General features: G+C 38.4%; 1 protein-coding gene across 4 annotated transcripts in view; it reads left to right on the top strand.

Annotated features, from left to right (window-relative positions):
* Ctnna2 (catenin alpha 2) overlaps positions 1-25,201 on the top strand; it is a 1,132,589-nt gene that overhangs the window by 232,557 nt on the left and 874,831 nt on the right. For all 4 annotated transcript variants that reach the window (XM_005078277.4, XM_005078278.4, XM_040738184.1 and 1 more), the window contains exon 3: positions 18,521-18,716. In XM_005078277.4, the coding sequence (XP_005078334.1) occupies positions 18,521-18,716 (196 nt within the window). The remainder of the gene's footprint in view (positions 1-18,520; positions 18,717-25,201) is intronic.

The raw sequence follows: 25,201 nt of genomic DNA, 5'->3' as shown, positions 1-25,201 counted from the left end.
TAAGGTGTTACCTAAGAAACAATGCTCAATGCAGAAGTAACATCTGAGCTAACTCTAAAATTCACACCTACATTAAGGTACAGTGAATGCTAACAAGGTAATATAAAAGGAACCCCCTTTAAAAAAAAGTGCTAACAATTGCTAGGTTTCTGAGATATTCAAGAAGTACCCTGCATTTTACACTAATTTGTATTTAAGATCATGATTTAAAATAAAATATATAAAGTGATCTATCAATATAATTATAGATAGTCTTATGAGTTACTGCTTTAAACATACCTGTAAATTTTAATGTAATATTAAACTCATGCATCTATCACATAACTCAAAAGTGAAACAATCTATTACTAACATTAAGTCCATTACTCTTTAAAATCTATACCTATATTTTAATCATTAGGCTGTTGAATGCATTACTTTGAAGTAAGTAGAGGTGGTTAGGAGTTTTTACAGATTTGCATCATAAAAGTTATTACACTTCTTTTTGAAAAAAACGAGCTTAGGGGATGACAATGAGTGCTATGACATGCTGTCTCCTAGACAAGACATGATTATTGAACTGATATTGAATTTATGGCTAGTTGAACAAGACCTGTACAAGATGTAGACTAATTATAGTTGTTCCATAGTCTTTTATGTTAAAAATTCAGGTATTTTGGTGTGTGGCTATTATCTCAGATCTGAGGAGGTAGAGATAGGAGAAATCCCAGAGCTTGTCACCAACCAGTCAAGTTGAATGAATATGTCAGCTCTAGGGTCTACGAGAAACTGCCTTAAAAAGTAAAGTGGAGAAAAACTATGGAAGTACCTAGTGGTTGACATCCACATGCATGAGTCATAACTTATCCACACAAACACACACATAAACAATGAACACATTGCACACAAAAAGACATAGGCACATTCAGACACATACACATATGTGCATATACAACCATACACATGCTCATGTACATACACAAACATGCACACATACACATACATGCACACACAATTATATATTTGCACACATATGTAGAAGCACACACACAGGAGTCTCCATATCTTTTCATTTCTTCTCTACTTCATGCTTCTCCCATTTACTGTCTTTTCATCCAACAATGCTTCAGTCCTGACCACCCAACACCCATTCTACAATTTGCGTGCACTAGTGGTTTTAAAGAGAAATTATGTCTTTTGATAGAAAATGAGCTGTCTCTTTTTTACAAATTGTCAAAATAAAGGTTCAGAAAAAGAATCTTGACAAGTATAATTACATCCTGCTCATTTACCCCTCCTTTCATTAAAAATTCCCCAGAGCCTTCAAAGAAGCAATGCTTAAGGAGCACGGTGCACACCAAGGCAATGCATTCATGTGGAAGGCGAGTGTTCTGTCCGTGAAGTTGACCCACACTAAATGTCAATGTGGTCTTTTCTCATACTGTTGGCATTTAACCAGCATCTTGTAGTTTAATGGGTGAACAATAATGTACACGTACATATCAAATCCAGAAAATGTCAGCTGATTATTTAATTATCTCTTTGAAAAGCTAGGAATTCTTTTAAAATAAGGTCTGCCATGCATGCTCTGAGGAAATTCTGCAGACACACCATTTAACTGGCCATAAGAACAATTGATTTTTCACTTCAGAAATGTATATAATGTGCCTAATGGGACAAACCTATATTCACTATTGGTTTAAGGGATAAACAGCAAATGTCAAATAAATCAAAACTTCTAATATTAGTCTTTGAAAAGCCCTGAAGCTTTTATTTTAAAAATCTTTCTTTGAATTTCCTCATGGGCATTTCTATTCGTGTATAAATTACAATGTCATTACTGTTCTCCTCCTTTCTGGTCTCCCTCCCACTTCTGTTAAGCCCCTTCTCCCTGCTATTTCCTTTCAAACATTGACTTCTGGTTTGAAGCCCACCAAGTTTACTCTGGATTATCTGCATAATTGTGGATTTGGAATTGTACATTGGAACCTTGTGGGTGAATCAGAGTGTGTAAAGCTGAATACAATGACTGTTTTCCCCCCATAATCTATAAATAACCAATAGTTAAGGTACAATGGGCAGGTCTCTGATCTGTGGTGGGCTATTAGTAGGCTCAATCTTGAGTATATTTATATATATTTATATCCATATAGCCACAGATGCTCTGAGAGCATGACAGCATTGTATGTGCAAGGCCTCCAAGATAGGATTTCATGGCCTTGCTCCTCTTCTGGCTCAAAGTTCTTTCTACCCTGTGTCCTTAATGATTTCCAAGGCTTGGAGCAGGTAGTAACAACATCCTCTAACATGCAATTTCTTTTCAATTGATTCAAGTCCTTCTCTTAGAAAATAGGAAAAGTGCTTTTAATTCCTAATTCACAAACACATCATTTGATATGTTTGATTCTAGAGGATGAAACCTAGAATTAAAAATCTTTCAATCATTGAAAGATTAATACTTTGGGAAAAATTCTATTCATTGTTTTTGTGAGAAATTTTCTGTGTGTGCTGATGGGGAAGCATGACTTTTTGTAGCTCTTAGTAGGTTTTGTTTAGTTCTGTCAAGTTCTCATGTTTGCAAGTGCTAGCCACTATATATGAGAAGAGTGATGTCTCCATGCCAAGAAATACTAATTGATTATATGTGTGTAAATATACTCATAGTAATTTTATATTTAATTTCAGCTATTATTGTTGAATTTATTAATGTAAAATCAGTCATTTGACTCTCTAAAAGGTGACCTGAAATTCAACTTTTATATATATTCTAGTTATCAGGACTTTAAACAAATATATTTAAGATATATGTCAACAGAAAAACTGCAAAAATAAAGGCACAGGCACATACAGAGATACTAAATTATAGGCAAAGATTTCTACTAAAGTATTAGAGAGAGAGCACTCATGTCTTTATTGAAGTAAAAAATGAGTACATTACATTTATCTGATAAGTTGATGCTTTTGTTTACTTTCTGTTGTGTATTTGAGTACAGTAGCACAGGGAGGCCAGAAAAGGGTGTCATTTCCTATGGAGCTGTAGTCATAGACAACTGTGAGCCATCCTATGTGGATGCTGGGAAACAAACTAGGGGCCTCCGGAAGAGCAGTCACAAGCGTTCTTAAATACTGAGCCATCTCTATAGCCTGTGTCAAAGACATTTAGTTAATATTATGGAAGTTAATCCTGTGCTCCTTTGTTTTGGAGTAGCTGGTGAATTTTTATAACTCAAGATGACCATGTTATTCCAAAGTAGAACTAATTTTATTTTGCTAATCACTGGAAGCTTTCTTTGTTGTGGAGTTTGCCACTTCTGAAAGTTGCCTCCAGTTGATATATGTAATAAGTATGAACTCTGGATTACAAGTGAGATTACAGTGGACAGGGAAAGTAGGAAAGCATGCCCTTCACCCATGTTGCCACCATGGCATTGGTGATGATTTAGACTAGCTCCTTTGTGGTGCCATCCCAAGGAACCTTGATCTTTCTCATCACCTTCTGATGATGGGTTTGATATATTCCTGATTCCTCAAGTTGACTTTAATCTCTATTGACATTAGTAGTTAGTGTGCCAAACCTCTACACAGTAGTTCTAAGTGACAAGGAAGGCTTTTGAACATTCCCTCCACTACTTTCTGATGCATGTGTTCAGATAGTCATGGAATTTTGCTGAACATTTTAGTTCAAATGAAAGGGACAACTTTAAATTTATTTACAAGAGAAAACTTTGTCTTTATTTATAAATACTAGTTATAGTAATATTTTTTTCAGTTTTATGAATTTATAGTCTTAGATACTTTCATGTACACACATAATACAATCCATTTGTTCTCTCCAACCATCTTCTCTTATCTACCTTCCAGCCCTACCAACTCCCACCCCTGTTGTCTTCCCTAATGGTTTCTTTCCCAAATGCATGATTTTTCATTTTATTATATGACCTTAAATCAGGGTAATCTGTGTGAACACAGGTATAGAGAGTGAATCCCTATTTCACTGAACCTATCCACAGGAAACAGTTCAACAATGAGAAGCAAGACCCCCTGAATTTCTCTTCCATCCTTTTCTTGCTGTTAATGGGCTCATTTTTTGGGCAGGCACAGTGTAATAATCTGTAATAGTTGAAAGTTCATGATTATAATAGGTATGCATTGTTGGAAAGGTGGCATTTCAGATCCCTTTTCCCTCTCTTTCCAGCTTTTACAGTCTCCCTACCCACTCTTTGGAGTGATCACAAATAACAAATGCAGGGTTGGCATAATCTCTTAACAGTTGCAGCATTTCCATACCAGTGCATCAGCCCTGCAGTCTATGAATGGTTGAGGGACACTTAAAATACAAATGATAGCAGATGTTAGCTGGCTTCGTCACTTTTAAAAATACTTAGTTACTATTATCTTGTATGTATTTTGTCTGTATGTACATAGCTGTGTCAGTCTACACTGCAGGAGATGATATCTTAAAAACATAATGATGATAAAAGTACTAAAAGATAATGAACATGCAGTGCCTATAGAGGCTGGAAGAGGGCGCTGGATTCTCCAGCACTGGGATTACCTACAGTTGTATGTAATTGTTTAGGTGCTGGGAAACAAACTCAAGTGCTAGCTAGGGCAGTAAATGATCTTAACTGCTCACCCATCTCTCCAACCACAAAGAATTTTTTCAACTATTTCTATTTATGTGTATTTGTGGCAGTGTAGGCCATGTGTCTTAGTGTTTCTGTTGCTGAAAAGAGACACCATGACCAAGGCACCTCTTATAAAAGAAAATATTTAATGGAGTGTGCCTTACAGTTTTAGATGTTTATTCCATTGTTGTCATGGCAGGAAGCAATGCAGCATACAGGGAGACATGATGCTGGAGAAAGAGCTTAAGAGTTCTACATCTTGATCTGCAGGCAGCAGAAGGAGACAGTGTCACTAGGCCTAGCTTGAGCATATAAGACTTCGAAGCCTGTCCTCCACAGTGACATACTTCCTGCAACAAGATGATGCATACTTTAACAAGGTACCTAATAGTGCCACTCCCTATGGGCCAAGCATTCAAACACATGGTTCTCTGGGAGCCATACCTATTCAAACCACCACATCATGAGTATGTGGGGTGTGCCCAAGGAGGCAAAAACAGGCTGTGGGATCTTTACAGCTAGAGTTACAGACAATTATGAAGGGCCATTTGGCTCTAATATCTGGATTCTAGGCATCCCAGTGTGCCTTCCAGTGACTGGGGATGGCCACAGAGCTTCCCATCCCGGTGGGAGACAAGCACCCCAGATCCCAGGATTTCTCTTCCACCAATGAGACCAAGGGACCAGCTGGTCAGGTGGGACTAGGTAAAATAGGCCCTGCATCCAGGCCTGCATTCCAGTGCCTGGGGATTGCCTGGGAACTTCCACAGAGCTTCCCATCCCGTTGGAGCCAAGTACCCCAGATTCCAGGTCTTCTCTTCCACCAACGAGACCAGGAAACCAGCAGATCAAGGTAAACAAGGCCCTGCATCCCAGGCTTGCCTTCCAGTGACTGGGGACAGCCACAGAGCTTCCCATCCCGGTGGGAGCACCCCAGGTCCCAAGTCTTCTCTTCCACCACAGGGACCAGGGGACCAGGTGGGAGGCTAAGCACTAAGCACCCCTGATTCCTGATCTTCTTCTCCATACACGGGACCAGAACAAGGACGAGGAATAGAAGAACTACCAGAGTATTGGACTTGCTAGCACCCACCGAAAAGGAACACTGGTCCCCTAACCACCAGCCCAGTAAGGGGCTCTTTATGCACCCACTAGAAGAAGAGATGGGAAAAAGACAATACAAAAACACTCAGCAACAGACAAACAAATATGACACAGCAAGATTCTAGGGACTCCACACCAGCAAAACTAAAACATTTCAATACAAATGAAGCAGAAGAGAAGGACCTTAAAAACAACTTCATTAAAATGATACAGGCCCTAAAAGAGGATATAGGAAAATCTCTCAAAGAAATGGAAGAAAAAACAAATAAAAATGCAAGAAATGGAAGAAAAAAACAAACCAAAAACTTCAAGAAATGGAAGAAAAAACAAAGCAAAAAGTGCAAGAAATGGAAGAAAGAACAAACCAAAAAAGGCAGGAATTGGAAGAAAAACAAACCTAAATTTAAGAAATGAAAGAAAAATCAAACCAAAAAATGCAAGAAATGGAAGAAAAAGCAAACCAAAATGCAAGAACTGGAAGAAAGAACAAACCAAAAAATTCATAAAATGCAACAAATGGACGAAAAGATAAACCGAAAATTGCAAGAAACAATTCAAACAGTGCAAGGGTTGAAATTGAAATAGAGACAATTAAAAAAAAAACACAATCTGAAGAAAGGTTGGAAATAGAAGTGCTGGGCAAATGATCAGGTACTACAGATACAAGCATTACCAACAGAATACAAGAGATAGAAGAAAGTATCTAAGGTGTTGAAGATACACTAGGAGAAATGGAATCATCAACCAAAGAAAATCTTAAGTCCAACAAATCCTTACCACAAAACATCCAGGAAATATGGGACACCATGAAAAGACCAAACCTAAGAATAATAGGTATAGAAAAAGGTGAAGAAAACCACTTCAAAGGGGCAGAAAACACATTCAAAAAATCATAGAAGAAAACTTTCCCAAACTAAGAAAAACATGCCAATGAAGATTACAGGACACCAAATAGAGTGGATCACAAAAAAGTCCCCTTGCCACATAATAATCAATACCCCAAATATACAGAATAAAGAAAGAATATTAAGAGCAGATAAGGAAAAAGGCCAAGTAACATATAAAGGCAAACCTATCAGAATTTCACCTGACTTCTCCAAGGAAACTCTGAAAGCCAGAAAGTCCTGGATAGATATTCTGCCAACACCATGGATGCCAGCCCAGACTACGATACCTGGCAAAGCTCTCAATCACTATAGATGGAGAAAACAAGATATTCCATGACAAAACTAGATTCAAGCAATACATATCCACAAACCCAGACCTACAGAAAGTTCTGGAAGGAAAACTCCAACCCAAGGAAGTTAACTACAACCAGAAAAACTTAGGCATTAGAGAATCCCACTTTACCAACAGACAAAGAACAAAGGGGTGAAATTCCACACATAATTCCACCAATAACAACCAGTCTGAATCAAAGAAGAATGAGCAATCAATGGTCATTACTATCCCTCAATATTAATGGCCTTAACTCACCCATAAAAAGATACAGGCTAGCAGAATGGATTAGAAGACAGAACCCATCCTTCTGTTGCATACAAGAAACAAACTTCACCCTCAAAGACAGACATGTCCTGAGAGTTAAAGGTTGGGAAAAAATTTTCCAATCAAATGAACCCAAGAAACAAGCAGGCATAGTATTCCTAATATCTAACAAATTAGACTTTAAAATAAAATCAATCAAAAGAGATGAAGGAAGTCATTACATACTCATCACAGGCGAAATCCACCAAGATGAAGTTTCTATCCTGAACATCTATGCCCCAAATACAAAGGCATCCACATTCGTAAAAGAAACATTATTAAAACTTAAATCACATATAAAGCTCCACACACTTATAGTGGGAGATTTCAATACCCCACTCTCGCCACTTGACAGGAATACCAGACAAAAACTCAACAAAGAAGCAAAGGGCCTAATAGAAGTAATGACACAGCTGGGATTAACAGACATCTATAGAATATTTCATCCACCACAACATGGAACCTTCTCAAAAATCGACCACATACTTGGCAACATATCAAACCTCAGCAGCTACAAAAAAATCGTAATAACTCCATGCATCTTATCAGACCACCATGCGATAAAATTAGAATTCAGCCGGGCGGTGGTGGCACACGCTTTTAATCCCAGCACTCAGGAGGCAGAGGCAGGCGGATCTCTGTGAGTTCGAGGCCGGGCTGGACTGATAGCCTACGACACAATACAGAGAAACCCTGTCTCGTAAAAACCAAAAAAAAATTAGAATTCAACAACAACACAAATTGCAGAAACCCTACAAACTCATGGAAATTGAATAATGTACAACTGCACCATTCCTGGGTCAAAGAAGAAATAAAAAAAGAAATTAAAGACTTCCTAGAATTCAATGAGAAGGAAGACACAACATACCCAAACCTATGGGACATTTGAAAGCAGAGCTATGGGGGAAATTCATAGCACTAAGTGCCTACATGGAGAAACTGGACAATTGTTATACTAGAGAATTAACAGCACAGCTGAAAGCTCTAGAACACAAAGAAACAAACTCCCCCAGGAGGAGTAGACACCACGAAATAATCAAATTGAGGGCTGAAATGAATAAAGTAGAAACTAGGAAAACAATACAAAGAATCAATGCAACGAAGAGTTGGTTTTTTGATAAAATCAACAAGATAGACAAACCTTTGTCCAACCTTACCAAACAGCAGAGCATGAACATGCGAACTAACAAAATCAGACATAAAAAGGGGGACATAAGAACAGACTCTGAGGAAATTCAGATAAATATCAGGTCATACTTTGAAAACCTGTACTCCACAAAATTCGAAAATTTAAAGGAAATGGATGACTTCCTGGATAGCTATCACTTGCCAAAATTAAATCAAGAACAGATAAGCAATTTAAATAGACCTATAACCCCTACGGAAATAGAAACAGTCATCAAAAGTCTCCCAACCAAATAAAGCCCAGGTTCAGATGGCCTCAGTGCAGAATTCTACCAGAAATTCAAAGAAGAGCTTACAACAATTCTTCTCAAAGTATTCCATGCAATAGAAACAGAAGGGTCTTTGCCAAACGCTTTCTACGAGGCTTCAATAACCTGGATCCCCAAGCCACACAAAGACTTAACTAAGAAAGAGAACTTCAGACCAATATCCCTCATGAAAATTGATGCAAAATTCTCAATAAAATACTGGCAAATCAGATCCAAGAACACATCAAAACAGTCATTCACTACAGTCAAGTAGGTTTTCATCCGAGGGATGAAGTGATGGTTCAACATACGAAAATACATCAATGTAATCCACCATATAAACAAGCTGAAAAACAAAAATCACATGATCATCTCACTAAATGCTGAAAAAGCCTTTGACAAAATCCAACACCCCTTCATGATAAAGGTCTTGGAGAGATCTGGGATAACAGGAACATACCTAAAATAATAAAAGCTATACACAGCAAACCAACAGCCAACATCAAACTAAATGGACAGAAACTCAACTCAATTCCTCTAAAATCAGGAACAAGACAAGGCAGTCCACTCTCTCCATAACTTTTCAATATTGTTATTGAAGTTCTAGCCAGAGCCATATGAAAACAAAAGGAGATCAAGGGGATAAAATTTGGGAAGGAAGAGGTCAAACTTTCACTATTTGCAGATGATATGATAGTTTACATAAATGCCCCCAAAGAACTCTACTAGGGAACTCTTACAGCTGATTAACACCCATCAGCAAAGTGTCAGGCTACAAGACCAACTCAAGAAAATCAGTAGCCCTACTATATACAGATGATAAAAGGGCTAAGAAAGAAATCAAAGAAATATCACCCTTTACAACTGCCACAAACAACATAATATACCTTGAAGTAACGCTAACCAAACAAGTGAAGGACCTATATCGCAAGAACTTTGAGTCTTTAAAGAAAGAAATTAAAGAAGCCCTCAGGAAATGGAAAGATCTCCCATTCCTTGGATGGGTAGGATCAATGTAGAAAAAATGGCAATCCTGCCAAAAACAATCTACAGAATCAATGCAATCCCCATTAAAATCCCAGCACAATTCTTCACAGACCTTGAAAGAACAATAATCAATTTTGTATGGAAAGACATACATGGATAGCCAAATCAACCCTGTTCAACAAGGTAACGTCCGGAGTCATCACCATCCCTGACTTCAAGCTCTATAATAGAGATATTTTCCTGAAAACAACTTGATATTGGCACAAAAATAGACAAGTAGACCAATGGAATCGAATTGAAAACCCTGATATTAACCCACACACGTGGGTTTGACAAAGAAGCTAAAAATATACAATGGAAAAAAGAAAGCATCTTCAACAAATGGTGCTGCATAACTGGGTGCTGGCATGTAGAAGATTGGGGATCGATCCATGTCTATCGCCATGCACAAAACTTAAGTCCAAATAGATCAAAGACCTCAACATCAATCCAGCCACACTGAACCTCTTAGAAGAGAAAGTGGGTGGTACCCTTGAACGAAATGGTACAGGCGACAGCTTCCTGAACATAACACCAGTAGCAAAGACAGTGAAATCAACAATTAATTAATGGCACCTTCTGAAACTGAGAAGCTTCTGTAAGGCAAAAGACCCAGTCAGCAAGACAAAAAGGCAGCCCACAGAATGGGAAAAATATTCACGAACCCCACATCTGACAGTGGGCTGATCTACAAAATTTACAAAGAACTAAAGAAGCAAGTCTCCAAGACACCAAAGGATTTGTACTGGGCTACAGAACTAAATAGAGAATTTTCATCAGAGGAGTCTAAAATGGCTGAGAGGTACTTGAGAAAGTGCTCAACATCCTTAGCCATCCAGGAAATGCAAATCAAAACAACTCTGAGATACCATCTCACTCCTGTCAGAATGGCTAAAATCAAAAACACCAACGACAATATATGATGGAGAGGATGTAGTGAAAGGGGAACACTCCTCCACTGCTGGTGGGAGTGTCAACTTGTGTAGCCACTTTAGAAATCAGTATGGAGATTCCTCAGAAAATTGGTAATAAACCTACCACAAGACCCAGAAACTTCACTCTTAAGCATGTTTCCAAAAGATGCCCATTCATACAACAAGGATGTCTGTTCCACTATGTTCATAGCAGCATTATTTGTAATAGCCAGAACTTGGAAGCAACCTAGATGCCCCTCAACTGAAGAGTGGATAGAGAAAATGTACACAACGTAGTACTATTCAGCAGAAAAAAACAATGGATCTTGACATTTGCAGGCCAATGCATGGCACTAGAAGAAACCATCCTGAGCAAGGTAACTAAGCAGAAACATGGATTTTAGATATAGATCTGGGGAGTGCCAGCTTACAATCTCATGGCCAGAGAGTCTGGGAAACAGAACTTTCATTCAGTGGCTGATGGAAGCAGAGGCAGACTCCCACGGCTAAGCACTGAGCTGAACTCAAGAAATCCAGTGACAGAGAGGGAGGACTGATGACCAAAGACATTAAGACTGGGCTGGTTTAACCCCCAGAAACAGCTGACATGACAAGGATTAGCTCTTGAATCCCAGACTGATGCCTGGGAATCCAGGATGGGACTGATCAAGACCCCTGAATGTGGGTGTCAGTCAGGAGGCCAGGTAATCTATTGAGCCTTGGGCAGTAGATCAGTAATTATCACGGGTATACAAATAGACTTTGGACTCCCATCTAACAATGAGAGATACACTCTCACCCTGAACTCTTGAGGGAGAGTATAGGCCCTGCCCTAGATGAAATGACAGACTATGGACACCCCCATGGAGGGCCTCATCCTCCCTGGGGGAATGAGGGGATATTGGGGGGGGTTGGTGGGAGGGCACCGGAGGAGGGGAGGGAAACAGAGAGGGACCTGGAATTGACATGTGAAGCAACCTCATTTAAATTTAAAATTTTAAAATAAAAAATATATATAAAGATCTGGATTCTAGTCCTCTGCAAGACCAGTAGTCTCTCCTCTTAATCGTCTCCCTTGAAATTTTGCAATTGACATTTCTTACATTCTGTAATGAGAACTTTGCCTTGAGAAAAAGCTAGCATGACTTTAGATTTGTGATTAGTGTCTCCATGCTGTAGATGTGAAAACACAACCTGCCTTTTGAAACACTGCTCAAAAGCAATCAAGTTATATCTAGGAAATTGAAATATGATAAAGATTTTTTTACTCTGTGTGAATAGTCATGATCATTTAAATTGTCCCATAAGGAAAAGAGGAAATACTACCAGCAAACCTAAAAACTTTAATCTACCCAAGATTAACATATAAATATTGAAATAATAATCTAAGACATCAAAGTAAACAGAATACATTGTATATTGGGTATGTGCACGTGTGTGTACATATATAGTCCATGCTAAAAAGCAAATGCTTTATAAGCATATCTATTTGCATATGTGGGAATGAAATGCATTAGTTATTTAACAGCCATTCATTCCTTTGCTAATAGCATTACATACCTCATAAACCATGAGTAGATATTTAATAAGAATGACTTAAAATTTTCAGGATGATATTTACTAACTACAAATAATATGCAAATACAGTTAATATTAGCTACAGTGCCAGGTTGCTCATTAAAATCTCACACATATAGCAGATTAGACATTTTCTTCTTATTGCAAATTATCCACACAAGTTTTTCTCATCCATGTTTTATATTCCTCCGAGGGAAACTTTATGACCCGAGTCTCCTTTTTAACTCTGGCATTTTAATCTTTACTAGCTGCCTTCCAAAATTTCCAGGAGGGTGCTAGTAATAGCCCAAGTGGAGGAACCAACACATTGCACTGTGTCATGTCTGTAAATCAACAATGTAATCTCCAGGTGAGGCTGACAAACCCCACATTAAGTTAGACTGGCTGGGAAACAGCCCCCCTCACGTTTCCTCTCCAATGCTGGTATTACATTTTGCATGCCTCTGTTCCTCACTATTGCATGGAAACTGGGGATAAAACTCAGGTCCTTCAGCATGGCCTCTAATCACTCCACAGATGGTGCTATCTCGGCAGGCCGGTGGTGATGTTTAGGAGAAGGCAGACTTGGCTTAACTCAGCCCTTTAATTAGAGCTGATTGGAAAATATTTTGTACTTAGCCTGGTTTCAGCTTACTTTCTAGTCTTCCTTTGAACATTCTGCTTTTGCTTTGCTTTAAAGTTGGTAATTGCAAAACAGTGAATCATGGATACTTTCCCTAATTATTTTAGGGACTTTCTAGACAGCATGGGTTTCCTGTCATGGGTGCTGATGACTAGAGTTTTAAAAAGACAAATGCCTTCCTACTCACTTTACATTTCTCGCTCAAAACATTTGCTGCTTTGCAGAGAAAAAGGCATTGCTGCTTTGGGCCACAGAAGGACACTGCGATCAGCACTGAATATGTGTGGCACCGAGTCCTACAGATTCAAATAGATCTCAGAGAAGGATGTTGCCTGGAGGTGCTGCTATGGTGACATCAGGGTTCACTGAGGTTTCTTCAGTTTGTAGTGGTACTTGCATGAAAAGAGTCTTGTTTCCACGTGTCTGGATACGAACAGACTTACTATCATGGTGCAGTTTACCACCTCTAGTCGGTTTTGCTGTGGGTGTCAGTAGCATGGGAGGAACAGACTAACATCTTGACTCCACCCTCTTCCAAATGATGTGACAGACTTTGATAATCCCATATAGATGGCATCACCTTCCTTGGGGAGTGGGTGGTTGGTGGGATGGAGGATTTGGAGGTATGAGAGGATGGGAGGGAGAGGGAACTGGGATTGATATGTCAAATAAGATTGTTTCTAAATTTAATTAATTAATTAAAAATCATAATTATTACAAATTTAGTAGCCACAAGATAAGAGTGGGCCTGTTTCAGGTTAGTGGTAAGTGCCAATATTTTAGCAGTAACGTCATAAAAACCCCCATTTGTAACAATAAGACTGTCTCATCAGTAACTGCTCAGTGTCCCCACTGAGATCCCCACACCCAATTGATGGTGGCATGCTCCCATTGAGAGGCACACACCAAATCAATAAGGACACACTTCAAAATACGCTTGTATGAGAACATCACAGTACAAACCATTTTTGTGCACCATTAATACCAACAAATAAAACAAGAAATTTTCCATATATCATAATGAAATTACTAATATGAGAAGACAGTAAAGCCAGATTTTCCTTGTGATTTTTCATAGGTTAAAATACTTCCAAGACTCATCTTATACTTCCTGAGTGAATGGCATTTCTTGTGTGCCAACAGCCAGATTTTGACTCTTTTTTTTAAGATACCCACAAATACATGTTATTCTTTATCTTTTTTGCTTTTTTATAATTTATGCTTTTAAATTTCGTTTTCCAATTCAACCACATTTCTCCTTCCCACCCCTCCTCCCGCACCCCCATCCAGCCCCAGTCCACTCCTTCTCACAGATAAGGGCTCTCATGAGGAGTCAACAAAGTCAGATGCAATAGGTTGAAACTGGGCCCAGGCCCTCTCCCATGGATCAAGGTTAAGCATGGCATCCCACCATAGGGAGTGGACTCTTAACAAGCAAGGTCATGTATCAGGGTCCTATTGCCAGGGGCCCCTCTGATAGTCCAAGCTTCACACCTCTCTCCCATATATAGAGGACCGAGTTTGATCCCCTGGAGTCACTACCACTGTCGGTCTAGAGTTCATGAGTTTTCAGAAGCTTGATTCAACTGTCTCTCTAGATTTTTCCATCATGATTTTGACCTCCTTGCTCATATATTCTTTCCCCCGTCTCTTCAACTGGATTCCCAGGAATAGGCCTGGTTCTTGGTTGTGAATCTCTAGTCTGGTTCCATCAATTGCTGGATGAAGGCTCTATGATAGTAGTTGGGTTATTCATCAGTCTGATTACAGAGGAAGACCAGTTCGGTCATCCTCTCCACTGCTTCTAGAGTTCTTAGCTGGGGCCATCCTTGTGGATTCTTGGGAATTACTTTAGTATCAGGTTTCTCCCTAACCCCATATGGTTCTCTGTATTAAGAAATCTCTTTCATTGCTTTGATTCTTTATGTCTCTTGTGGATATGGTTTTTTTTTCTATTTTTAGTTTCACAACATGCACATTTGGTTAAAAGGAATAGACAGTGTGGCCAGGGTAAAAATTTAGGGTGTCGGTTTAAGAATCCCTGTTGGAGTAGGATATGCATAGTCTTTACCGCGGAATCTCCCCAGGGTGTCCCATTGGCAGATGTTACTGGACCCAAGACCATGGCTGTCTGGGTATCCAGCCCTGTGGATAGGGACCACATCAGTTTCACATTACCATTTTCTTCTCAGAATATATTCCTGCTTCTTTGACCCCTGGTTGCATAACATGTTCCCATAGGGATACTGACTGCTAGAGATGGTGAATCTCAAAGTCCCCTATATGATAAGTGCTGAGTATATCTTTGGGGCTAAGCAGTGCTTTTCTTCTTTAACACTTCCTTAGTTCCTGATCATTGGAATTTCTTTGGTTTGTGTGTTTGCTTGCTTGCTTGTTTTTATCAGTGAGGAATAACTTCCTTTTCTTCTCTGTACATTAAGGTGAAGTGATGAGATCTTCGAAATGTTTTTGTTTTTCATATACTCTGTTGACTGTTTAATGTGAGACCCTTGAATGCACCCTTGTCATGGTATGACAAAACACTTGACAGAAACAACTTAGATGGGGAGGTCTTGGTTCCAGCTCATAGTTTATGCTTCTGCTTCTATCAGCTACTGGATGAAGGCTTTAGGATGGCATATAAGGTAGTCTTCAATATCATTATAGGGGAAGGACTTTCAAGTTAGCCTCTCCACTATTGCTTAGATTCTTAGTTGGGGTCATCCTTGTAGATCTCTGGATATATAGACATTCAAGTTATATTTAATTTTTCACATTTTCTTGAGAATCTTTTTAAAAATAAAATTATGTGTGAGTACTACATTACAATCATTCCCAGCATGTCTTGTCTCCCTGATCCTTCTCATTTTCTCATTTTTCTTCAATCACTACTTTTACACACACACACACACACACACACACACACACACACAGACTTTATAACATGCTGAGTTGATTTAGTGTTGCTCTTATGTATATGTTTTTTCAGTGCAGATAACTTGGTATTACATAACCAATTAGGAGCCTAGACTTGAAGAAAGCTGAGTCTCTCTCAGCAGTCATTGTTTGCCTGTAGTTCTTCATCTAGTGTTTAGCCTTATGATATTTATCTAGTCCACATTAGAATGTCAACTGGGATTGCCAATTTTTTGGTGGTCTTTATGTTACCATAGTGTTAGGTCTGTGGGTGTAGCTTCTATATTGTTCACAGATCTCACAACTTCTGACTGGTCTTCTGACTCTTGCAATCTTTCTACCTGCTCTTCTGTGGTTTTTCACTGAGTCTTGGGTATAGAATTGTGTTGCAGATGTATCAGTTGGGGCTGGCAAGTCAACATGATTTGTGTTTTTGCCGTATGGTTCCCTCCTATTGAGCAGAAAACAGAAGTGTCACTACTGTACTTTGGGGGGTATCTTGACATTCTGGTCATTGTTGTGGTTCATATACATTACAGCTGGGTATGATGGCTAATTACTTTTATTGTATTGGAACTCAGTGAAGAGGCTTCCTAGTCAAATCCAGCTTGATTCTTCCAATTCCTATATTTGAAGTGTGTGTGAAGTGCCTTCAGCAGCATGGACTTACCTTCAAGTAAAATTAGATGGTTGAATGTCTAATGTTCTAATACTTTATATCACTTATTTATGTTGTTTACCTAATTTCCTGATGTCGTCCAATAAAACAACATTTAACAACAACAAATGTGGGCAATTGTTTCTTTGTTATTAATAGATGAAGACATATATGCCTTTAAGCATATACATCATTTTTAAGTAATTTCTCTATCCTTTAACTAGTGAGTAAATATGAGCTTTTACTAAAAAAAGAAAGTTAAATTTTTTGCTTAAAATCACTTTTTCCTTAGGAGCTACCAGATCATGTGCCATGTTTATGTTTGTACATACAAACTAATGTTTGTTCTCCCTTTATGATGGTTAATGCAATCAAGAATCATGAGGAAATAAAATCTCTATTATGGATTGTCTAAACTAGGTTTAATTGTGGGCCTTTCTGCAGGACTGTGAATCTAGATTCACAGGGAACCCCATTCATTGTGGGTAGCACCACACCCTTGGCAGGAAATCCTGAGTGGAATACAAGTGGAAAAAGTGTGCTGAGACCTAGAGCACATGTATTAATTCATTGCTCTCTGCTGAGAATTATGGATGCAATAAAACTAGCTGCTTCAATTTCAAGCTAATTTGACTTCTGCAAGATGATGGACCTGGATTTCTTCTTCTTCATTAAGGTGTTTTTGTGAGAGTATTTTATGACAGAAACATAAAGGAAACTAAGATAGCCTTGTTATTATGAGTATCTTCTAAATTATACCTAATGCAGTAATGCACTGAAATAGTAGATAGTTGACACTTGTTTACCTTTGTAAGAGATGAAGCTGTGATGTAGATATTCAGCTATTTTGGTAGCTTCATGATTAACTCCCAGTTTTTAAAAACTGTCAATATATCGAAAATTAATATTTCTTTTCCCATTCTATTCTTTTTCTAAATGAATATAGAAGATATCTCCTCTGGTGAAATGGGCACAGAAGAACCTAAGAATTCTCCAGTGGTCATTGTTGCCTGCTTAGGGTGCATGCTGCTCCCAGAGCCTTGATCTCTCATCTTGAACATTGATCTTGTTTGAGTTTTGTATGCATTATGTTTTATATGCATTATGTCCTCATTACAGAAAACACTTCAGCACATCAGAAAAGCAGCCCCTGTGACAAGTCTGCCTTTCTTTTGGAGATTGTTCCATATGGCTGGGACTGAAAAGACTGGAAAGTGTCCCTCACTATATGCACATTTTATAGTAAAATTGCCACTAGCTGACATTCTGATTTTAAAGATATTAGTTTCGTGTGTGCTACTTTTCATCTAATGTTCACACTGAAATGTCCTTGTGTTTATATAACTTTCTGTGTCTAATTAATCAAAAGGGAGCTGAAGATAGTGGCTTCTGGTACTGCATTGACCACATCTGAAGAACCGATCCTACCTATGCTGACCATGATAGCAGAGATTGATTTACAGCTTTGTTTCCTTTAGTGTTGCCTATGGCTGACATTAATCATGACACTGACTACTGGATTTGACTGATCCATTATGTGGAGTAGCTATCATGACTGTATCATTTGGTAGAAATTTTTTTGGACTGGCTTCACTAAAACTTGAAAGAAAAACTTTAATGGTCTTAGCATGAAATGTGTAAATAAAAACAGATTACAAAACTCTCTCTTTTAGGAAGTTCCTTGTTCAGTAGTAAAAAAAATAAAAAAATAAAAAAAGAAGAAATAGCAACAGCGATTTACATATTGTAAACATCTGAACCTATTTATTCCTCCCCTTCAGATTTCTCTCTGGCACAGAAAAAGGTTCTGGTGTCTCTATTATTAATAAATTAAGCAGTTCTCTGTATATAGTGGTAAGAGATAAATGACAACTGAGATATATGTTTAAGTTAGAGCATTTAAAAAGGAGTTAGGGCTGGAGCTATGGCTTAGCAGTCAAGGGCTCTTGCTCTTGTAGAGGTTCTCTATATTCAGCTCCCAGCACTCAGATTGGACAGCTCACAACTTCCTGTAACAGTAGCTCTAAATGATTCAACACTTTTTCCTGGTATTAAGGGATAGTTAGAAACTATGAGCCAACAGCACATCTCTAGAAAGTCTTACAGAGTGATTTCATAGGTTTTCTTTTGTGTTTCAGGTAACAACACTTGTCAACACGAGCAACAAAGGCCCATCAGGTAAAAAGAAAGGAAGGTCAAAGAAAGCCCATGTGCTGGCAGCATCCGTAGAACAAGCTACTCAGAACTTCCTGGAAAAGGGTGAACAGATTGCTAAAGAGAGTCAAGACCTCAAAGAAGAGTTGGTGGCTGCTGTGGAAGATGTGAGGAAGCAAGGTAGGGGGAATAACATAGTGCTGATGCTAAGGGTTGCTGTATGAATGGGATATTGTTCTTTGGAGTCAAAGGAATTATTTACCTTGTTTGCTCTCTGCACATGGTGTTTGCAATATTTTCTGGGATTAGGTGCATACATATATTGATGTTGAAGTGTGGTCATGGCTTCAAACACCATGCTTTTGCTGTTACTTAGACATCTTCCTATTGTTTGCCCTTAGTGGTTTAGAACAAATTCTCCTATCAAACTCATACCTTTGTATGAATGTGGAAAATACACTATTGTAGAATAGCCCAAAACGCAGTATTTTAAGGAGCATAGGAAAGCAGGATACAAAAAATGTTCAATGTGATTCTCTAATTGTCTTTGCAGTCTGAAGCTTTTCTCATACATTATTTGGCATTTTGAACATTTTTCATTAGCAATAAATTTCAAGTAACATAAAAATAACATCTGAACTGTTTTTAAGGTTCATTTACAGTTTACTGTTGGTAAGCCTATGCACATCTTTGAGAAACTTATTGCTAGACTTTTTTCATCTTAGAAAAGTAAAACTGCATCCATTCATTCAACTATCCATATGCTCTTCTCAAAGTCTTTGTGACGCTCTCTTAATCTATTTGACAACTCTTCATATTTCATAGAAGTGTGATCCTGTGGTGTGTGTTTTTCTGACTGGCTTATTTCATTAAGCACAATGTCTTCAAAAACCGTACACGCTGTGGCATATACCATTATTTTAACTTTTCATAACTAAGTAATATTCCATCATATATATGCTCACAGACTTTTGAGTGGACTTCAACGTTTTGCTCTTGTGAACAAAATTACTATTGTATTATACTTAAATAAGTAAGCACATATATGATGGTTAGGTTTAATTATCAATTTGAAACAACTTAAAATCACTCAGACAAAGAGACTCAAGAGATTGCATAATTTGATAATATGTGGGGTATTGCTTTAACTACATTATAGGGTGTGGACAGATCAAGCCTTCTGGAGGCAGCACCATTCCCTAGGCAAGGCATCCTGAAGTATACAAAAATAGAAATGACATTCTATCTTAGCCATATTGTCAATTAATGAAAGCATATGCCATACTATTTGTTGAACACTGGGGTGTAATGTCTAAAGGAAGGTTTCATTAAATACTTATTGAATGAATGGTCCATTTATACTCTTTGTGTAATCTTACTGTCTTTTGCAGTTCATAGATGGATATTTAGTATCTTAAATTAAAACCCTTCCTTTCATGCAAACACACAGATTTTTTCCATTTCTTGGGTATATGGTGTACAGATGTTCATACATATTCTTTGCTGGTGTGTGGGCACACATGCAGTTGTTATCTATGCTTGTGGGGCACAAATTTAATGTGGGGAATCATCCTCTATTGATTTCCAATTCTCTCAATGAGACAGGATCACTCAAGGAAACTTGAAATGTGCCGATATAACCAGTCTTTCTTACCAGCTTACTCTGTGGAACCCTTGTCTCCAAATTCTAAGGCTGCAATTACAGGCAGGCTATCACACTCACCCAAAATTTGCATGGGTTTCTGGATATTGTCACTCCAGTCCTCACAATTTTGTGGTAAGAGCTTCAACCGCTAAGCTGGTTTCCAAGCTTCTGACCTTACTTCTTGCCACAATTCTGTTGCCTTCCTCCTAAAAGTTAACATCATTTTTATGACACTGACTCAGATTGTTGCTTCTACTGGACATATTTAATGTTCCATAGTACACCTTATGTGAACAGAGAATGAGTGTATATGTGTCCTGAAAGTATGAATGCCTCCATGTCTAGAAGCACACTTGGAAGTTGGTGTTTTTCTGAAGTATAGTTAGACACCTGCTTGCGTTCATGCATCTGTGCCCTAGATAATTACTTCTTGCTGTTGCTTTCTTGTGTATACTAATGTGCACAAGTAAAAATGCAAGGTGAGCTTAGTTTGACAACTGTTTGCACCTGTGAAGCACTCAGTGTTCTTGAGGTACTGAACATATTTGCAGTGAAGAGTTTTGGTCTCTCTACCTCCTTAAGCATCTGTTTTGTTCACTAATAAATTTTCCTGTTCAGTTTCCACAGCAACAACTTAGGTTTTTCTTATTTGTTTTTCTTCTCAGTTAGTTTCAGTATTTGGATCTTGATGTTTGGTTGTCATGAGGTTCATATGAAATGGTCTGTTGTAACTCCAATAGAATAACAAATTGGCTATATTTCCTTTTTATATGAGAATAAAAAATTCTAATTTAGGACTGCTTACAGTGGTTGCTCTTCTGAGAATAGTTGATTACTCTGTTACAGAATTGATGCTTATGGGTAACCTGTATGAAACCCTCAGCCCTATGTTCCTTTTTCTGAACAGTGTCACATTCAAATGCACCTTACGGTAACATGCAAAGTAACAGTCAAATTACTGAAAAGCTTGCTAAAAACTCCCCTTTAGTGTCTTTGCTTTTGGATACTCGCTTACACTCTAGATGCTTCCCAGCTGTCAGAGTATGACTCTTTCCAGGCAATGGAGTCCACTACTGTGCCTGCAGATTTCTTGTCTTCTTTCTTCCTTTCCCCAATGACAGCTCAGATCTTTCTTCACTGTGTGATTTCTATTGCCCATCTGGCTTCTGCCAGTTTTCATATTGTCTCGTTATTCCATCTTTTATGCATAATATAGAGCCGGAGCTGATTTTCAGAGTGATAAAAAGAAAAGAACCCATGAGAAAAAGGTGTGGATGAGGGTGGAAATACTTAGTTATCTGACATTTAAAATACAGTACCATACCTTCCATCATAGAAACATATGTATCTTTATTAACATAGAAGATAAAAATTATGTGACCATTTACATTTGGAGGTAATGTTTTTTTTTTTTAAATTTTATTTTCCAGTTTAAATTTAGATAAGAGACAAGGTTGCTTCACAAGTCAGTTCCAGGTCCCTCTCCCTTTCCCTCCCCTCCTCCCGTGCCCTCCCCCCAACCCCACCCCCCCTGTTGTCCCCTCATTCCCCCAGGGAGGGTGAGGCCCTCCATGGGGGTGTCCATAGTCTGTCATTTAAAGTGTTTTCTTCAGTGTCCATGTATCGGCACTATTTTATTTTCTCTGTTGTTGAGATTGGTCCTAAGGTTTTTTCCCAAACTAGACAAGTGATTTACCTCTGACCTTCAGTCCTCAGCCTTGTTTGTGTGTTCTCAAATAAATTTTCAAAACATTGTTAGTTTTTCTCCAAAATAAAGAGAAGCTAAAAAAATGAAAGAAGCTAAGAGTCTTACATGCCCATTTTCAGATTTCAGGTATTGAGTCATTTAATTTTGTTCATTTACAGCTTCTGGGTGTTTGTGGTTTTAATTATTTAATCTATGTTCATATGCAAAATTATGCATTTAAATGTGTTTACTGCCTCCTAACAAAGTTAAATTTAGTGTTGTCTCAATTTGTTTATTATCTCCTGAAAGCTTATTAGCCTCTCAAATATAGGATGCGTGCCTGATGTTCAGTAGTATCCATAATGCATGCTAACTATCATTTAGCCATAGAGTATTCTGCAGAAAAAGTGTACTTTCAAATTGCAATCTGTAGATTATTCTTTGAAAAAGGCTATGATAATGTATACACGAGGAACATGTATCAAAAATACATTTTCAAAATTTATATTCCTGTATTCAAAACCTAGAACTCTGCTGACTTATACTTGGATGAAGATAACATTTCCAAGTTTGCGTGTCTGACAACTGTTTTATTTTTTATCCATTTTTTATTTAAATTAGAAACAAGCTTGTTTTACATGTCAATTCCAGGTCCCTCTCCCTCCCCTCCTCCCATGCCTCCCACTAGTCCCCTGTTCCATCCCCTTTCTACTCCCCAGGAAGGGTGAAGCCTTCCATAGGGGATCTTCAAAGTCTGCCATCTCCTTTGGAACAGTGCCTAGGACCTCTCATATGTATCTAGGCTGAGAGAGTATCCCTCTATGTGGAATGGGCTCCCAAAGTCCATTTGTATGCTAGAGATAAATACTGTTCTACTACCAGAGGTCCCATAGATTGTCAAGGCCTCCTAACTGACATACATGTTAAAGGTGTCTGGATCAGTCCTATGCTGGTTTCCCACCTATTAGTCTGGAGTCCATGAGCTCCCCCTTGTTCAGGTCAGCTGTTTCTGTGGGTTTTGCTAGCCTGGTCTTGACCTCTTTGCTCATCACTGCTCCCTCTCTGCAACTGGATTCCAGGAGTTCAGTTCAGTGTTTAGTTATGAATGTCTGCTTCTGCTTCCATGAGCTACTGGTCGACGGCTTTAGGATGGCATATAAGGTGGTCATCATTCTCCTTATTGGGAAAAGGCATTTAAGGCAGCCTCTTCACTGTTTTCACTGTTGCTTAGAATGTTATTTGGGGTCATGCTTATAGATCTCTGGACTTTTCCCTAGGGTCACATTTATCTTTAAACCTATAAAGGCTCCCTCTATTATGGTATCTCTTTTCTTGCTCTCCTCTATTCTTCTCCAGACTCAACCTTCCTGCTCCCTCATGTACTCCTCTCCCCTCCCCTTCTCCCCTTCTCTTTCTCCTAGCTCCCACTCCCCTCCCCCATGCTCCCAATTTACTCAGAAGATCTTGTCCCTTTTCCCTTCTCCAGGGTACCATGTATATCTTTGTTAGGGTCCCTCTTCTTTCCTAACTTCTCTGGCAGTGTCGATTGTAGGCTGGTAATTATTTGCTCTATGTCTAAAATCCATATGAGTGAGTACATACCATGTTTGTCTTTTTGTTACTGGTTAACCTTGCCTAGGATGGTTTCTTCTATTTGCATCTTTTTGCCTGTGTATTTCAAGATTCCATTTTTCCCCCGCTAAAAGCCATTGAATAAATGTACCACGGTTTCTCTATCCATTCTTCAGTTGAGGGGCATCTAGGTTGCTTACAGGTTCTGGCTATTACTAATAGTGCTGCTATGAACATAGTGGAATAGATGTCCTTGTTGTATGAATACACATCTCTTGGGTATATGCCTAAGAGTGGAATTGCTGGATCTTATGGTAGACTGATTCCCATTTTCCTGAGGAACTGTCATACTGATTTCCAAAGTGGATGTACAAGTTGGCAGTCCCACTCCACAAAATTCAAAAATTTAAAGGAAATAGACATTTCTGTGGATAGAAATCACTTACCAAAATTAAATCAAGAACAGATAAGCAATTTAAACAGACCTATAATCCCTAATGAAAGTGAAGCAGTCATCAAAAGTCTCCCAACCAAAAAAGCCCAGTCCCAGATGGATTCAGTGCAGAATTCTACCAGAAATTCAAAGAAGAGCTAATTCCAGTGCTCCCAAAAGTGTTCTACACAATAGAAGCAGGAGTTTCATCGCCAAACTCTTTTTACGAGGCTATAATTACCTTGGTACCAAAGCCTCACAAAAACACAACTAAGAAAGAGAACTACAGACCAATTTCCCTCATGAGTATTGATGAAAAAATACTCAATAAAATACTAGCAAATCGAATCCAAGAATACATCAGAAAAATCATCCAGCATGATCAAGTAAGTTTCATCCCAGGGATACAGGGATGGTTCAACATATGAAAACCTATCAATGTAAGTCATCAAACAAACTGCAAAGTAAAAACCACATCATCATCTCACTGGATGTTGAAAAAGCCTTTGAAAAAATCCAAAATCCTTTCATGATAAAGATCCTGGAGAGATGAGGGTTAACAGGAACATACATGAACATAAAACTAATATACAGTAATCCAACGGCTAACATCAAACCAAATGGAGAGAAACTCAATGAAATTCCTCTAAAATCAGGAACAAGACAAGGCTGTTCATTCTCTCCATATCCCTTCAATATTGTACTTGAAGTTGTAGCTATAACAATAAGACAACAAAAGGAGATAAAGGGGATACAAATTGAAAAGGAAAAGTCAAACTTTCACTATTTGCAGGTGATAAGATAGTTACATAAGTGACCCAAAAAATCTACATGGGAACTCCTACAGCTGATAAACACCTTCAGCAAAATGACAGGATACAAGATTGATTGTTTAATTTTAAATAAAATGCTTGAGTTAAGTATATCAGCTTCCAAGGTTAGGTTTGAACTTCAGCAGCCTAAGGACAGTGATTATTACTACACTGTCTTATCTAGACAGAAGCTTGATGCTTTAATGCACAGTGAGTGATGGCAAGGACAGAGGCTGTTTGGTTACCTTTCAAGTGCTGTGACAAAACACATGACGAAGGTCCTATAGAAGAAAGTGTTTTATTTGGGGCCCATGATTCTAGAGGGGTAGTCCATGGCATCATGGGTGGCAAGCATGGCAGTAGGTAGGCAGGCATGGTGCTAGATGAGTAGCTCAAAGCTCACATCTTGACTTACAAGCCCAAAGCTGAGAGAGACACTGGGAGTGACATTAGCTTTTGAAACTTCAAAGTCCACCCCCAGTGACATAGCACCTCCAACAACATCTGACTTTCTGA

This window comes from Mesocricetus auratus, unplaced genomic scaffold, assembly GCF_017639785.1.
Source record: "Mesocricetus auratus isolate SY011 unplaced genomic scaffold, BCM_Maur_2.0 Super-Scaffold_100676, whole genome shotgun sequence".
In the NCBI taxonomy this organism is placed as follows: Eukaryota; Metazoa; Chordata; class Mammalia; order Rodentia; family Cricetidae; genus Mesocricetus; species Mesocricetus auratus.
This window is presented reverse-complemented; position numbering and strand designations above follow the sequence as displayed.